Here is an 18,302-nt window from a genome sequence, read left to right as displayed (position 1 = left end):
GTAAGATTTCTTTTCATATTTCCAAAATAAGCCCTTTATTGATGACACGTGTTGCAAGTATCTCCTTCTACTATGTAACTGACATTTTCATTCCCTTACTAGCATATTTTAATAAATAAAAGTGTTTTTTTGGATTTTTAAAGCCATACAAATTATGAAACTTTTCTCTTATGGTTAGGGTAGTGTAGGCTTTATTTAAGAAAGCTTAAAGAAAAAGAAAATATCCTAAGGTCTAGAAGCTATTTTCTTATACATTATCTTCTAAAATCTTTTATCATTTTGCTTTTCACATTTAGATCTGAAAATCCATTTGGATTGAATCTTTGCATATCCTATAACATAGGACATTGAGAGTCATTGTTTTCCGTATGGAAGTCCAATTGATCCAGTATCATTTATTGAAAAGACTGTACTTACCCCCACTGCGCTGCAGAACCACCTTTGTTTTTTGGGTTTTTTGTTTGATTTGTTCTTAAGTGTAATTTATTTACAATGCTTCTTCAGGTTCTGTTGTACAGCAGAGTAACCCAATGACACACAGTTCCCTGTGCTGTGCAGTAGGGCCTCATGGCCCATCTGTTCCAAATATAACAATTTGCATCGAAAAACCCCCCAAATTCCCATCCATCCCACTTCCTCACTCTCCCCCTTGCCCCCTTCCACCGGGAAGGCCAAGTCTGCTGTCCTTGGCCATGATCTGTTTCTGCTTTTTTTTTTTAGAGAGGATCATCTGTTTCATATTTTAGATTCCACAAATAAGTGATATCATATGATATTTGTCTTTTTCTTTCTGGCTTACTTCACTTAGTATAAGAATCTCTAGTTCCATCCATGTTGCTGCAAATGGCAATAGTTTATGTTTTTATGGCTGAGTAATATTCCACTCTATATATGTACCACATATATCCATCCATTTTTAATCCGTTTATCTGTTGATGGACATTTAGGTCGTTTCCGGTCTTGGCTATTGTGAACAGCGCTGCAATGAACATATGGGTGTGTGTCTTTTTAAATGAATGTTTTAAATACCCGGGAGTTGGATTGCTGCATCATATGGTTTAGTTTTCTAAGCTGGACTGTTTTCCATACTGGTTGTACAAATTTACATTCCCACCAACAGTAAAGAAGGGTTCCCTTTTCTCCACACCCTCTCCAGCATTTGTTATCCGTTGACTTGTTAATAATGGCCATTCTAACTGGTGTGAGGTGGTGCCTCATTGTAGTTTTGATTTACGTTTTTGTGAGTCATATGCTCATGTGCATGGATCTGATTCTGAGTTTTCTCTCTCTCCCAATGGTTTACTCATCTTCCTTAGAATCTGTACTGTCTTAATTACTGTAGATCTGTAATAAAGCACACTGACAGTTAAGTTCTATCACTTTAATCTTTTTCTTCAAGATTGTCGTGAAGCTTGCCTTGGCTATTCTTGGCCCTCTGCATATCCAAGTAAATTTCAGAGTCAGGTTTTCAATTCCCATACACACACACACACACACATACACACACACACACGCAGACACAAATTTGCTAGATTTAGAGATTATATTGAATCTGTAGATCAATTGGAAAGAATAGACATATTTTATGATAATATGGTCCATTCATGAATATGATGTATATCTCATTTTATTTAACTCTTTCATTTCTGCCAAGGTCTGTGTAGTATTCTTGTGCCATTTTTCATTAGATTTTTTCCCCTAGGTAATTAAATGTTTTTGCTGTTTTACCAGTATTTTTATTTCATTTTTAAATCGTTCGCTCCTAGTAAACAGAAATAAAATTGGAGTTCCCATCGTGGCTCAGTGGTTAACGAATCTGACTAGGAACCATGAGGTTGTGGGTTCGATCCCTGGCCTTGCTTAGTGGGTAAGGATCCGGCGTTGCCATGAGCTGTGGTGTAGGTTGCAGACGCGGCTCGGATCCCACGTTGCTGTGGCTCTGGCGTAGGCCGGTGGCTACAGCTCCAATTCGACCCCTAGCCTGGGAACCTCCATATGCTGCAGGAGCGGCCCAAGAAATGGCAAAAAAAGCCAAAAAAAAAAAAAAAAGAAATAAAATTTATTTTCGTATACTGCCTTTCTAGGCAGAGGCCATACTAAATTTGCATATTTATTCTTATGGCTTCTAAATCCTTTTGGATTTTGTATATGTTCAGTCATATTGTCTCAAATGAATTATATTTCTTTTTCCCAATCCTTTGGGTTTTTTTTTTTTTTTATGTCCTAGTTTACTGTCTAAAATCTCCATTGCAGTGGTGACTAGAAATAATGGTAATGAGCATCTTTGTTTCATCTCAGAGGGAAGGTTTCAGCTTTTCCCAGTTAAGTGTGATGCTTGCTATAAATTTTATGTATTTATTCTTTGTCAGATTAAGGATATTTTCTTGAATACCTAGTTTGATAAGAGTATTTATCATGAAGGAATGTTAAATTTTACCAAGCGCTTTTTTCACATTTATTTTAAATGATTATATGATTTTTTTTCTCTTTTATTCTGTTGGCTTGGTAAATTACAGTGCTTGAGGTTTGAAAGGTAAACACATTTTTGTTCATAGCATAAACCCAACTTGGTCATGGTGTATATAATCATTTGTATGTGTTGATGGATTCCTTTGCTAATATTTTACTTAGAATTTTTGCATGTGTGTTCATGAGTGAGATTGACCTTTGAATTTTCTTTCTCTTAATATCCTCGTCAATCTTTGGATTCGACAGTGGGATTAATAAAATGAATTGGAAGTATTTCCTCCTTTATATTTAGTAGAAAGGTTTCTGTTACATTGGTGTCTGGTACAATTCACTGGTAAAGTCATTGGAATTCATTTTTCTTTGTGTGAGAATTTTGAATTATGGATTTAATATTTTCCGTAAATATAGAACCATTCTGATTTTCTGTTTATTCTTTTTTGGATTTGGGAGAGTTCTGTTTTTCTAGAAACCTGTCTCTTTCAAATAATGTTTCCAACTTGTTTTCACGAAGTTGTTCTTAATATCCTTTTATCGTCTTAATCTCTATGAAATATTTAGGGATACCTTCCTTTTTATTCTCAATATTTATCTGTGCCTTTTCTTTTTTTTATTAGTTTCACCAGGAATTATCAATTTTATTAGTGTTTTCAAAGAATGAACCCTTAATTATAATATATTTGTTATGCATTTAAACTATGTATGTAATTTAATTTCTGCTCTTATTTTTTTTCCCTCTTTCCACATTCTAGTGGATCCAAAAAGTCTTTTTTTTTTTTTTACCATTTTGAGGTGAATGTTTAGATTGCTAATTTCAATCTTTCTTTTTCCCTCAGTATATTTGAGGCATTAAATGTCCCTATAAATATAGATAGAGCTACATCCCACAAATCCTGGAATGTTATAATTTCAACAACCCAACACTGCCCTTTGCTATTTGTTTGCTTCCCCCTTTGCATTCTCTCTGACCCCCATTCCTGCCCGCCTCTCTGGGGCTGCTTTGATGCTACAAGACGACATGGCCTCCAAAGCCTAAAATCCTTGCTATCTGACCATTTGCAGAAAAAGTTCACTGACTCCTGTTCAGTGATTATGAAGTGCATCATTCACAGATTCATGTCCCATAGAAATCAGCACTTTCACCACCTTCTGAATAATACTTAGAACCCCAATGAGCTTCATTTACCTGCCTCATGACCAAGCTCTATTTTTAAGTACCACGAAATACTTTTAGCCTTTTGTATATGCACAATCTTCATTTAGGTTCACCCACAGTTTACCATTTCATTGCTCTTCATCATTCCTCTGGTTTCTGTCTTGGATCATTTTTCGCATACCCGAAGGATATTCTTCAATATTTCCATTAAAGTAGAATTTCTGATGAGCCTTCTCTCAGTTTTTGTTTGTCTGAAAATGTATTTTCCTCTTGGCTTTGGAAAATATTTTTACTGGATATTGAAACCTAAATGGGTGGGGGTTTTTTTATTGGCACTTTAAAGATGTCATTCCATTGTTTTCTGGCTTTCATTATTTCTTTGGAAAATTTATCTGCCTTATTGTTGCTTCTCTGAGGATAATCTGTCATTTCTTTTTTCTGGCTGCTTTAAAGATTTTTTTTGTCTGTCTAGACTTTCAGCAGTTTTACTGTGATTTGCTTAGATCTGAGTTTTCTGTTTACTCCTCTTGGTTTTTAAATTGCTTCGTGAATATGAGACGATATTATTTGTGAGTTTGGAAAATCCTTAGCTATTACATTTTCAAATACTGCTTCATTTTTCTCTTTTCTTCTTCTAGAACTTTCTAACCATTGTCTCATATGTCTCCTTTGCTTTTTTTTCTGTGATTTTGCTACCCCTCTCTCCCCCTTGCTTCATGTTGGATATTTTCTTCTGGTTCACACACGCTCTGATGGTATAGCCCTAAATTTAGGATTCCAACCAAAAGCCTAAGTTGAGAGCAGCTATAGTACTTTCTAGAGCTCCTCCTCTTTCGTGGGCCCCATATTCCAGTTTTTGGTTCCCACTCCCATAGTCTGTTAAGAGCTCTACCTGGAAGTTATCTGCTTGTTAGATGATAGTGAAGTCTAGTTATCTATCCTTTTTTCCATTTTTGATCTAGTCCAGCATCTGTGATAATAGCTTAATGGGTGAAAGAAGTGATTTATTGTACATTTTCCCTGTTGTCAGAATTAGGAAAACAAATTTAATCCCCAATATTAGAAAGAACTTCCCAGTTATTTGAATCATCCAGTAATAAAAGTGGCTGCCTCATAAGTAATGAGGCATCACAAAAAATGCTCACAAGAACATCCAAGGTTAAATGTTCAAGTTTAAGAATCACTTATCGGAGTTCTTATCGTGGCTCAGCGGTTAACAAACCTAACTAGGATCCATGAGGATGCAGGTTCAATCCCTGGCCTCACTCAGTGGGTTAAGGATCCAGCATTGCAGTGAGCTGTGGTGTAGGTCACAGACACAGCTCGGATCTAGCATTGCTGTGGCCATGGTGTAGGCCAGCAGCTATAGCTCTATTTGGACCCCTAGGCTGGGAACCTCCATATGCCATGGGTGTGGTCCTAAAAAGCAAAAGAAAAAATCACTTATCAAGAGATTGCAGGGATGGTTACAGGTTTGAGATTAATTTGGGTTAGATAACCTCCAAGATTTTCCCATCTCTTTGTTTCTGTGTTCCAGTTTTTGTTCCAACAGCGATCTTCTCTCTTTGTGGTTTTGTTGTTGTTGTTGTTGCTGTTATTGTTGTTGTCTACTTTGCTTCTTTGTTTCTGACAGTGTGATCTGAACTATGGTGTCTAGGCCTTCTAACACGTCTCCGTAGAGTCAAAAGCACTGACCGTTAAGAACAGAGACTATTAAAATAAACTCACTTTGCCATCTGACACGGTGAATACATCTTTGTTAATCAAAGATGTCATAGGTTCTGTTTTAACAGAGTAATCATTCAAGTAAGGGGCTTTGAGAAAATGGGTGGAGGATGATTGACTTGTCTGCTAAATGATAAGAAAAAAAAAGACGGATACATTATGATCAAACCAAGCACAATATAATGTCGTTTTCATATATCTGTCAAAAAGTGTCTTCATTCTTATATAAATTTATTCAAAGTAAATTTAAATGGGTGTTATTTATTGTGTCAGGTAAGATTGAATATTACCAAAGATTTTATTAAATATGAATTTTACAGTCTAATATTTGATAAGGTGAAAGTTTTAACTTCCAGTAAAATCTCTTTACCTTATATTGCACAAGAATTACAAAGTGATTTTCTAAATCGTTAAGGTTTCTCAAAAGCTATGTAAAGGTGCTCTAAAAATTGGGATATAATAGGGAGTTCCCACTGTGGTGCAGTGGAAACGAATCCGACTAGTATCCATGAAGGTGCGGGTTTGATCCCTGGCCTCACTCAGTGGGTTAAGGATCTGGTGTTGCCGTGAGCTGTGGTATAGGTCACAGACATGGCTCTCAGATCCCACGTTGCCGTGGCTGTGGTGTAGGCCGGTGGCTGTAGCTCAGATTCGACTCCTAGCCTGGGAACCTCCATATGCCATGAGTGTAGCCCTAAAAAGCAAAAAAAAAAAAAAAAAAAAAAAAAGACATACTGAACTACTAAAATAGGAAGGATTTCCTCCTTTTTTTAGAGTTGAGAAAACTGCTGCTCACAGACATTGAACCATTTTCCCAAGGACAAACAGCTAATAGATAGCAGTTTCTAGATATAAAATCAGAATGATCTGATTCTAAAATTCATGCTCTAAATCTCTTCTGCCAACGTGTGCCTGTATTTACACAGCGGCAGTGGGAACTGGGGAAAGAGGAGTCTGAATAGTGTTTCAGGGCAAAAATCCATAATAAATGGTGATAACTCAGAGAGATTGAAATTTGATAATGGTTAGTAATGATATTAAGACTTCTAGCTGAGAATTTAAAAAGATACATACACTCCAATGTTCATAGCAGCATTATTTACTATTGCCAGGGTATAGAAGGAACCTGAGTGTCTATAAACAGATGAATGGATTAAGATGTGGTACATGCATACAATGGAATACTACTTGGCCATAAAAAATGATGAAAATTTCCATTTACAGCAACATGGATGGACTTGGTGGGGGGGGATTATGCTAAGTGAAGTAAATTGGAAAGAGAAAGACAAATACTGTATGACATCACTTATAGGTGGAATCCAAAAAATACAACAAACTAGGGAATAAAACAAAAAAGAATCAGGCTCACAGATATAGAAAACAAACCAAAAAAAAAAAAAGAAAAGAAAAGAAAACAAACCAGCAGTTGCCAGTGGGAAGAGGTAAGGGAGAAGGGGCAATATAGGGATAGGGGATAAGAAAAAGTGCTTATTATGAGATTATATGAAATCATGTGTGTGAAACTTGAAAATTGTAAAATGCTATAGAATTTAAAGAATTTTTCATTCAATACAACAAAAAAAGTTTTTTTAAATTTTTTTAGGGCTGCACCCATGACATGTGGAAGTTTCCAGGCTAGGGGTCTAATCGGAGCTACAGCTGCCAGCCTACACCACAGCCATAGCAACACTGGGTCCTTAACCCACTGAGCAAGACCAGGGATTAAACCCTCATCCTCATGGACACTAATCAGGTTCTTAACTCTCTGAGCCACAGTGGGAACTCCAGAAGAAAATGTTAAAAAAACAAACAAAACAAAACAAAAACAAACAAAGAAACACTTCTGGCTGAAAGATTCAGGAACATGGTATTGCTACTGTAAAGATAAATAAATTAATACATATATAGGCAAAATGGGAGTTGCATTTAGGTAAAAAAGTGCTGGAACTGATTTTGGCTTTGCTTAATCACAAGTAACATTAAGACTTTCAGGCTGAGCCGTCATATAATCATTTGACATAGTACTATTGAAAGTCGGTGCTGAAAATGTCGATTTGGAGCCTGTCAACAAAGGATAGGTGGTGGAAATCAGAACAGCAGAAGGGAGCTGAGAGAATGAGGACCTGGAGAGGGGAAAAAAACAAAACAAAACATGATCTAAGCCTTGGAGACATCATTATTTGTGTTACATTTTTAACGGAATAAAAATGGGAGTGAAAGGGAAAAAAAGCAACAAAATAAAAAATAATAATCATAGCACGAGTATTTATTTACTATAGAGACTATCTATAGCCGAGGGTCATCTCCCCTCTAAAATCAGGAGTTTCTGATATGACGCAGCAGAAACGAATCTGACTAGTACTCATGAGGATGCAGGTTCGATCCCTGACCTCGCTTAGTGGTTTAGGGATCTGGCATTGCTGTGAGCTGTGGTGTAGGTTGCAGATGGGGCTTGGATCCCATGTTGCTATGGCTGTGGTGTAGGCTGGCAGCTGTAACTCCGATTCGACTCCTAGCCTGGGACCTTCTGTATGCCACGCATGAGGCAAAACAAACAAACAAACAAACAAACAAAAAAGAAATGAAAAAAGAAAAAAACAACAGAAAAATCAGATCACAGCTACCTTTGGCAGAGTTTGGCCTATATTGTTCTAATTCAACCTGGAGATTTATTTGAACATAGACAAAAAGTATTTTCCTGAAATATGAAGGGCCACTGCACATGGCTCTGTGGGTTGAAGAATGACAATGACGTGGACTGTAATAACAGTGACTCCTCCTGGCCTCGTGTAGTGCCAGGGCCCTGGAAATATGCTGGCAAAACCACAGGGGGGTCAAAAATATGGCAGCCTCAACAGACCCCAAGGTGATGCATGCCACTGCCCACACTCACATTGGTTGGAATGTTGAATGCCCATCTGCTTGTTTGATGCTCTCCACAGATCTGTACTCCCGACTTGGTGGTGTTCCTGGCTTGTGCCAATCAGAGGCTCAAAGAAAGATTACAGAAGCGTGCAGAGCAGCAGGGGCGGCCGGATGACAATCTGAAAGCTACCCAGAGGAGGCTAATGAACTTCAAGCAGAACGCGGCTCCATTGGTTAAATACTTCCAGGAAAAGGGACTCATCATGACGGTAAGTTAGCGATACTTTACATGTCCAGTACAAGAACGCTTTTCCAGATTTCCAAGTATTCTATGTTCTTCTTATTTAGAAATCCTTTACCTTAAAGAGTGGCTTTTCTTGGGTACAAATCCAATGGAAAAAAAGTTGATAATTTTGATCTGATTTGCCATTTTTAAACCATAATGATAAAAACACTTTCACTTCAGTTTAAATTGATTTTACCAAAAAAATGATAAATTTGAACCTTGGCTAGAATTCTGTGGTCCTCCCATTTAAGAGTATTTTAAAATAATTTTTGATCATTTTAAGCAATATTTGTTCAGTTTCTCAATTCCTCTGTCTTTGGAAACCTAATAAAATTGACAGACTTAAAAATACATAATTGATATAGTGTCATATTAGACTTAAACTGTAAGTTTATCAGAGTGTGCCACTTAAAGAAATGAGATTTTGACAGCCAGGAAAAAAAAAAGTTTCCTAGGGGGTTTGATTTGTCATTGAAAAGTGATATTGTCAAAAAACATTGATCTTTCTGTTCCATTGATGCAATGCAAATATTAACTTTTCCATCAGTATTTAGTTTGGTGGTTAGTGATGCTGAATGTGCCAAAGACAAATGAGGCTGAATCGCTAGTTAATACAGTTATTAGCATACAGGAAGCTGGAGGGGAAGATTGAGCTAAATTTATGATCCCTACAACATCAGAGATCTGGGTACAGAAGGGAGGAGGCCGAGGCTCACTGGCTACCTGATGCATATTGCAGAAGAGACACGAAAACCAGAGCAGCTCTGGGAGCTCTGTGGTGATAGCAGATGTCTGCAGAATCCTCCCCTCAGCCCTTCCTTCCTTCTCACCAGCCCAGAGACTCTTGTCCAGGGGGGTTCCAAGTCCCCATAGAGTATCCGGTGAAAGTGACACAAGTAAAATGCATATAAGATGATTCTCATAAATTTTAGGTAAATCTACTGAAGCCCAGCCATAGACCTCCTACAACCTAACAATTGCTGGGTGAAAAACCTCTTCATTAGCCTAAAATGCCCTTAGATTGAAAGAGAGAGTCATGGCATTTGAATAGTTATCTCTTTGTGGTCTTTTTAGCACCATAAAGAAACATTTATTAGAATTTGCCATTTGAGTCAAAGTTGCAATGTCAGAGAATCACAAATCTGATCTGAGAAACTTGTCCACAATGCCAGAGTTCGTTTTATGGCCTAGAAGAGACATGGAGTGATACAGAAGATTCACAAAAACCAGGGTGGATGTTTCTGTGGCTCTTTGCCATTGGAGTTGTTGCTTGTGTGTCTCCTGCAAATTACCAATGCTGACTTCTGCATTGTGTCATGAAAATAGAAATTTACTCTACAGACCAAACCCCCAACTGCAAGCTGCAGAGCCAGAGTTTTAATTGATGTTTGCAAGGCTTAAAGGTATTACCGGAGTGTCTCTGATTACTCCCTGCTTGTCACGTTCGTCATCACAAGCAGAGCAGATTTCCCAAATGAATGCAGAGTGGAGATTGTTAATTTACTAATATTTTGCATGGAGGTGAAATGCCACTGCCTCTAATTGAGGGAGTCAATAACAACGCGCATGGCAGCCTGTAACCTCCCTGCTAAACCCAGATGAGCTTTAAGATAAACGCTTCTAATTAGTGGGAAAAGAATTGCATGGGAAAGTCACCTTTTGAAAAGCGGTGAACACAAACACAGGCTAAGTTCTGGGAAATGCACTGTGAAATTTTAATCTGACGAAAGAGCAAGTGCTGTGTCCTGAACCACATGCTCTCCTTAAGACCCTGGCCCACAGTTTACTTTTGGAATTAAATTATACTGGGTAGCACTTCTGCTTTTCAAGATGAGTTCAATAATTAAAACGTGTGATTAATCAAAAGCATATTAAAATTTTAATAAAAAATCTGGGAGTCAATAGACTAAACCCCAATATTTCCTTTTCTCTGTAGGGTTTTTTTTTTTTTTTTTTTGCTTTTGCTTCTACTTGCCCCTCTTAATTGGTTCATTTATTCATTCAATAAATATTTATTGAGAACCAGTGGTTGTCAGATACTCTGCTAAGTGCTAGGGATGCAAAGCTAAATAATCAAAAGGCAAAGATCTTTATTGGATCACTTTGCTGTACAGCAGAAATTGACAGAACATTGTAAATTGGCTATAATAGAAAAAATAAAAATCTTTAAAAAAGAGAAAGAAAGGTTTCCACTTGTATTCAAATGGAATAGATTTCATGCTTCTGGAAAACTGGAAAAAAAAAAAAGGTAAGGACCTTTATTTCCTGACATATTTAAAACTCCTAGAATAGTACCTCTCTGGTACATAATATGTTCCCAGTAAATGAACAGAGCTTGCCGCCTATGAGGAAAGGTATTAAACAATGAGTTATTAAGTATGATAACGTTTTGGAGTTCCCTTCATGGCTCAGTGGTTAACAAATCTGACTAGGAACCATGAGGTTGCAGGTTTGATCCCTGGCCTCGCTCAATGGGTTAAGGATCCGGCGTTGCCTTGAGCTGCTGTGTAGGTTGCAAATGTGGCTCGGATCCCGCGTTACTGTGGCTGTGGTGTAGGCCAGCAGCAGCAACAGCTTCCATTAGACCCTAGCCTGGGAACCTCCATATGCTGCGGGTGTGGCCCTGGAAAAGACAAAAAAAAAAAAAGTATGATAACGTTTGCCAAAGATAATGGACAGGTTACCCTCACATAGGTCATGAACTACAGGAAATCCCTATAGTAAGCAGAACAGACTCCCCACCCATGAGTAGGACTAATCATTCATCTTGGTGTGAGGTTCTTAAAGGCCACAGAGACCACATACCTGTCAGTCCAGGTAAGAAACGTTATCTTGGTGCTCATCTTCCCTAGGACTTTGGCATCTGAACCCTCTCACTTGGAATCTCAGCTTCACTGCCATTGAAATAAGCTCATGATGCTCTGGGACCTGATCTCCATCTATAAATTGGAGGTGATGTTACCTACAACAATATTTTTCATAATGTTGTTGTATGGGTGAAATGAGAAATGGTTGTAGCCTGGCAGGTGAGGGCAGTGCAGAAGTTGTTTGAGAGGTGCCATGCAGCCACATTGCCTGGTCCAGATTCTGGCTGTGTCACCTACCACCGCTGGGACCTCCTGCAGGGTTACTTATCTTCTCGGTGACTCAGATGCCCCGCCTGTAAAATCGGTATAACCATTGGTCCTACCTCAGTATAATTGTGAGGAATAAATAGCTATCAAGTGCTTAGAACAGTGCCAGGACTGTTGTAAAAGCAACATAAGAGATTGAAATTATTTTAAAGTTTTCGTATTTTCTTCTTTCATCCTCTGTAATACCCATTTGGGGAACCTATAGTTACCACTAACAAACCTCTGCTCTTGGAGGGTACCCTCTTGCCTTTTCTCCCATAGATAGGTTATTGAAGAAATCCAAAATGAAGAATTTAGGTTTTAAAAACTTCTTGCCAAATTCCTTTTTTTTTTTCTTTAAAAAATGTCTGTTAATCAGAGAATCATCCCAGTGTTTTCTTTGACTTCTTTATTATCCATGTAATCGAGTTATATGATGGCTGTGTCTGAATATGGGGGTTGCATTGCAACAGATGTCAACCCATTCTTTTTTCTTTTTCATTTCAGCAATAACTGTATTGGTTGGCAGATTTGACTGAAAAACAAACCTAGTTTGACTGCAGAGAAAACCTATTCAGGATAGCCAGGAAAACATTCAGTTGCCTGAATACTGTATTTTATTGACATGGTTCCCATCACATGGGCTGTTTCGTTTTTGTTCTTTCGCAGTACTCTTGTGTGTATAGTTGAATATACAAATGAGGATACTCATCTGTGCAAGTATAAACTGAATGATAGGCAATCACAAGGCTAGTATGGTAGGACTTCATAGAATCTTTTCAGACAAGATTTTATGTTGTGGTTTTAACTTGCCATAGGTTGGATACAATAGCTCATCATGTATTTTGCAGCTTTTGGCTTCTAATTAAAATTAAGATGCCGTGAGTTCCCCAAGTTTGTCAGAAGTTTTTCTTTGAAGTTTGAGGATTACTGGGACTAGCTAGGAAATCTGTGTATTTGGTCCTACTGAGTAAGCTGTTGTCTCATGACATTTTTGGAGCACTTGGACTTAATGAAACTGTAGAAAAGTCTCAATCATATGTCTGTTTAGTGGTAATTTTTATCTATACCTTATAAGTTTAAAAAAAACCATATCTTTGTTTTAGTGATCTTTACAAGATGGAATCCTTTTTAAAAAATAGTATTAATTAAATCAGCCATGTCTTCATAAGTTTGATGAACTCTCTTAAAAATACATGTGGTTTTGTTTATATTTTTATGAAAGGGGTATTTTAAAATTCTTAAAAAAAATAGGGTAAGATATAGTGTTTGTGTTATTTACCAAAATACACTGTACCATTGGCTCTTCCATTCAGCGGGAACAACCCTCAACTTGCTGGGGAAATGGTTGTGTATTGGACAAATGCTCCCTAATGTGGATGACAATGAGCAAAGGACCACATTTAGTTTTAGCCTGTGAAGTAAGCGAATGGTCATTTTTCTTCTGGACTCTTCACAGGCAAGAGAGGCGTTAACTTAAAAATGAGAAGGAAGCTGTAATCCTAGGATGTACAAAGAGTCCTACTAACTAATACTCTGATTCACTGCCTGGATCTCTTCATCCAGGAGAGGCATAGAGCCAAAAATGTTAAAACAGGATTATTTCTTGTTCACCGACACCAAATTTTCTAGGGAATTGGTGAGGGACTAATAAATCATCTTAGCATATAAAAGGCCACACAGGCCAGTGATTCCCTCATTTCAGTACTTAATAGATCAGAAAAAAATTGTTAATGGAGCTAAGGTGAAGTGGGGGTTTTTTAAGTACTTCAGTTTTTATCAAGCAGGTTCAGGTTCAGGGCAAAATTGAAAGGAAGATAGAGATTTCCTGTATCCTCCCTGCCTCAACACATTGATGGCCTCCCCATGGTAAACATCCCCCACCAGAATGTTAACATTTGTTACAGTTAATGAATCTACACTGACACATCATGATCATCCAAAGTTCATAGTCTATCTTAGGTTTCACACTAGGCGAAATATTCTATGGTTTGGGGCAAATTATAGTGACATGTTCCATCATACAGTCTTCGGTGCCCTTCAGTACCTCTGTGCTCTGCCTGTTCATCTCTCACCCATCCTCACCCCCCTAATCTGGCTCCCCGCAACCACTGATTTTTTTTACAATTTCCATCATTTTACCTTTTTCAGAATGTCATATAATTGGAATCTTACAGTATGTAGCTTTTTCAGATTGGCTTCTTTCACTTAGTAATATACATTTTAGCTTCCTCTATGTTTCTTCAAAGCTTGATAGCTCATTTCTTTTGAGCGCTGAATAGTATTCACAGTCTGGGTACACCACAGTTCATCTCTCCATTTTTCATTCTCACCAGCAACATGTGAGAGTTCCTGCTGCTCCATATCCTCATCAGCATCTGGTGTCCGTGTCCCATATGTTGACCATTCTAATAACTATGTAGTGGTATCTTCTTGTTGTTTTAATTTGCATTTCCAAGTTGACTTCTTAAAAAAATTTTTACTAAGGGCATTAGAAAGGAAAAAAAAAATCTATTATTGCCATTGTTTGAAAGGCATATATTTAGCACAAGAAAATTAGGAATGACATAGTTCCAAATAAAGTCTCTAAACAAATCTATCTGCTCTAAGAAAAATTCCTGGAGTTCCCATTGTGACCTAGTGGGAACAGATCTGACTAGTATCTATGAGGATGCAGATTCCATCCCTGGCCTTGCTCAGTGGGTTAAGGATCTGGCGTTGCTGTGAGCTGTGGTGTCAGTCGCAGACATGGCTTGGATCTTGTGTTGCTGTGGCTGTGGCGTAGGCCGGCAGCTGTAGCTCAGATTCGAGCCCTACCCTGGGCACTTCCACTTTTAGGGCAACATTTGCCTTGTTTTTCTTATTTTGTTGTGGATTAGGGAACTCTTCATCATATACTGGCATCGGTGCTGGGGAACACCTGGTGTCAAGAACACATCCTTGTTAAAACCACATTCTTCTTGATTCACCAGACATTGTCCCTGAGCCCCCAGATGACCCCACTGGCACCGCCTTTACTAATTTGCCCCATATGACTTCCTTCAAATTTGACAATGCCCCCATTATGTATTTCACATGTAACAGTGAAACCATATAATTCCCATCCTACCAGCCACTCTTATCCAGAGAGAAAATAAACAGGGATAATAATAGTTCATTTAGACAGACATGCTGAATAATTTTTTTAATTAACTTCAATTTTCATAGGAATCAAACCCTAACATTTAAAATACAAGTGCAGGGAGTTCCCTTCATGGCTCAGTGGTTAACAAACCTGACTAGGATCCATGAGGATGCGGGTTTGATCCCTGGCTTCGATCAGTGGGTTAAGGATCCAGCATTGCTGTGGCTGTGATGTAGGCTGAAGACATGGCTTGGATCCTGCATTGCTGTGGCTGTGGTGTAGGCCAGCAGCTGCAGCTCTGATTTGACCCCTAGCCTGGGAACCTCTATATCCCATGGGTGCGGCCCTAAAAAGCAAAAAAAAAAAAAAAAAAAAAAAAAAAAAAATGCAAGTACAGGCTCAGTAGGTTAAGGATCCAGTGCTGTCACTGCTGTGGCTCAGGTTGCTGCTATGGTGCAGGTTAGATCCTTGGTCCAGGAACTTACATGTGCTGTATGAGCAGCCAAAAACAAAAACAAAAAACTACTGGGGAGTTCAGGGTTTTTGAGTATGAGCTACCCATACTCCTTGGCCCCCACAACAAACCTTTCTTTGCTCCAATGTCTGACATTTCATTTGTTTGGCCTACTGTGTTTCTGGCACACGAATTATGTTCCATAACACATTCATACTTTTCAGAGCAGTGTTTATTAAACATTTTACTATCATACCCACCGGCAGAAAAAGATAATAAATAAGTAGATGTAATATAATGTGAGGCCTTGGAGTTCCCATTGTGGCTCAGTGGGTTAAGGGTCCGGTGTGGCTGCAAACTGTGGCATAGGCTGGCAGCTACAGCCCCAATTCGACCCTTCGCCTGGGACCTTCCATGTGCTGCAGGTGAAGCCCTAAAAAGAAAAAAAGAAAGAAGAAAAGAAAAATAAATAAATAAATAAAATACAAGTACCCTTGTCTCTAAACCTCCCATGCATAGCCATTGGTTAATTATCGCCATCGCCACTCGCCACTCGCTTCGCTGCACAGGGCGGTGGGGAAGGAATCTAAACAGCAGACACCCTCAGCAGATTCAGCAGCCCACCAAAACCTAAGAAAGGCAGTGAAAATACTCTATAACAGTTTACTCAAATCCATTCTTCTCTAAGTGCTAGGAGGAAAATTCTGTTTTTGCCTCCCCATGCTGGAGGTTGTTACATTTGTAATATGTAACATAGTAAAGCTGTGTTTCTTTTAGGTACCATCACTGATTATATCCTGTTTAAACATGTATTGTGGTTATACAACCCAAAGCCCCCACTAATTCCTATTTGAGGGATTTAGTAACTAAGGAAATAGTCAGGGGATAGTTTACAAAGGCTCATAAAGAGGAAGGCCATGGGGGTATTGTGTGATTTATTTACCTGGGGCACGGTGGTGTGTATGTGCACCTGGATAGATGGCCCTCTGGACTGTTTTAAAGTGAAAATACTTTTAAATACCTTCTGGCATGAAACCTGATGCGGCTAGAACCCCAGTGGGAACTGCCCCAAAGAAACATGAGAAAGAGCCTTTTTGACTTGACCCAAGAGCAGCTTATAAGGAATCACACTGGACAACAGGTATTTATCAACTCCTACTGTGTGCAAAGCTGGCAAGGCAGTGCTGCCCTGGACAAAGTACCATGGACTATTTTAGGAGGGTGGCGGAGACATTGGGACCCATTTAATTTACCTCAACACAGATCTTTATAATCCTGACTTTAAAATATCCAGAACTAAATTGAGAAAAAAATCTGATTACTTTCCTAAGTGTCATTATTATGGGCCCTAAAACCTAAAGCACAATTATAACACCAGTTTCATTCTTGGATCTTTTGTTAGGGAGCAAAGTCAAGGCACTGAGAGATAACTATTTGCTCACAGAGTGGCAACCCACAATACAGCAAAGTAACATCCACAGTTCTGGGGCAAATTACGCTGGTCCCTGAACAGCATCAAAACAACAGGGAGAACAAGCGGATACCGTATTTATAGTTAATTGTCTTTCTGTCTCAGTAACAAGCAAGCACCCTGACTCACAACTTTTCCATACCCAGAGCTTGCTCAGTATCAGACCTGTTCACACTTCGCTGGCAGAGAGCAAACCAAATGACTCAGAGAATGCATCTCCTTTTCCAAGTGGGAAATTGATTCCAATTATATAGCAAACCTATTGTCAGTGCCTGATGAGAACAGCTCTCACACCAACAAATGCAATATTCTCATTGTGATGTTTCATACAGATGTTTACAGGGAAAATGAGGAAGAACTTAAAGCATGAGCATGGTTCCTTCCCCAAAGGCATGTAAGATATTTTTCTGCTGATTTTATTCTTACAAACACCCGTGAAATAAGAGTCCAAAAAACTCTATGCATGACTCTGTCATCTAAAGTATACAGCAGGGTTCTCGCATGAGAACCATAAAATAAGCAGTGGGGGTAAATTCAAGTTAATATTCAAGAACACACTTCGAAGATTCACACTAAGAAAAATCCCAATTCTGGAGTTCCTGTCATGGTGCAGTAGTTAACAAATCTGACTAGGAACCATGAGGCTGTGGGTTCCATCCCCGGCCTTGCTCAGTGGGTTAAGGATCCGGTGTCGCTGTGAGCTGTGGTGTAGGTTCCAGAGGCAGCTCAGATCTGGAGTTGCTGTGGCTCTGGCGTAGGCCGGCGGCTACAGCTCCCATTAGACCACTAGCTTGGGAACCTCCATATGCCACGGGAGGCGGCCCTAGAAAAGGCAAAAGCACGAAAAAAGAAAAAGAAAAATCCCAATTCTAAGAACGATTATGTAGTTTAAGGCCTGGGGGTTGCCTCCTACAACAGTTTGTCTTTGTTTATAATTTTTTAAGTAAAATAAAACAGACTAGTGGATAGTTGGTAGCTGAATGTCACGTCATACTAACAGCTTCCTGTAAACTCTTATTTCAGCCTTTCAGTTCCTGACAAGAAAATGTATACACACACACACACATTTTCAGCTGGTCACTTCTCCAGTAGACACTCTGTGATCAAAACAATAATTATGACAATAGTGTCAGTGAACATTACACACTTCCATAATTAGGTCTTTTATTTTATTTTATTTTATTTTATTATTTTTATTTTTGCTTTTTAGGGCCACCCTTGCAGCATATGGAATGGAATCAGAGCTGCACTTGCCAACCTATGCCATAGCCACAACAATGCCAGATCCTTAACCCACTGGGCAAGGCCAGAGATCAAACCCACATCCTCGTGGATACTAGTTGGGTTCGTGACCGCTGAGCCATGCTGGGAACTCCTTTAATTGTTGTAATATGTTATCCTGAGCCTTATCCAGAACATGAGTAAGAAAATAATATTTTTGGTAAAGTTCTTGCACTAAATTCTTTTTCTGTTTCAGACAAAACTAATTGAGTTGATCAATTTTTCTAAAAAAAATAGAGATAACATTGTAGTTAAATTAAGTGACAGAAAAAAGGAAAAAATAAGAAAAATAAACAAAAAAGAACAGATATTTAAGACTTACCAGTGAGGAAAATACAAGAATATATTATGACTGGATGGT

General features: G+C 38.5%; 1 protein-coding gene across 3 annotated transcripts in view; it reads left to right on the top strand.

Annotated features, from left to right (window-relative positions):
- Window positions 1–18,302, top strand: part of AK5 (adenylate kinase 5) — a 274,707-nt gene that overhangs the window by 44,418 nt on the left and 211,987 nt on the right. For all 3 annotated transcript variants that reach the window (XM_003127921.6, XM_021096460.1, XM_013996169.2), the window contains exon 6: window positions 8,290–8,481. In XM_003127921.6, the coding sequence (XP_003127969.4) occupies window positions 8,290–8,481 (192 nt within the window). The remainder of the gene's footprint in view (window positions 1–8,289; window positions 8,482–18,302) is intronic.

Source organism: Sus scrofa, chromosome 6 (assembly GCF_000003025.6).
Source record: "Sus scrofa isolate TJ Tabasco breed Duroc chromosome 6, Sscrofa11.1, whole genome shotgun sequence".
NCBI classification, from domain to species: Eukaryota; Metazoa; Chordata; class Mammalia; order Artiodactyla; family Suidae; genus Sus; species Sus scrofa.
Note: the sequence above shows the minus strand (reverse complement) of the source record. Positions and strands in the feature narration are given on the sequence as shown.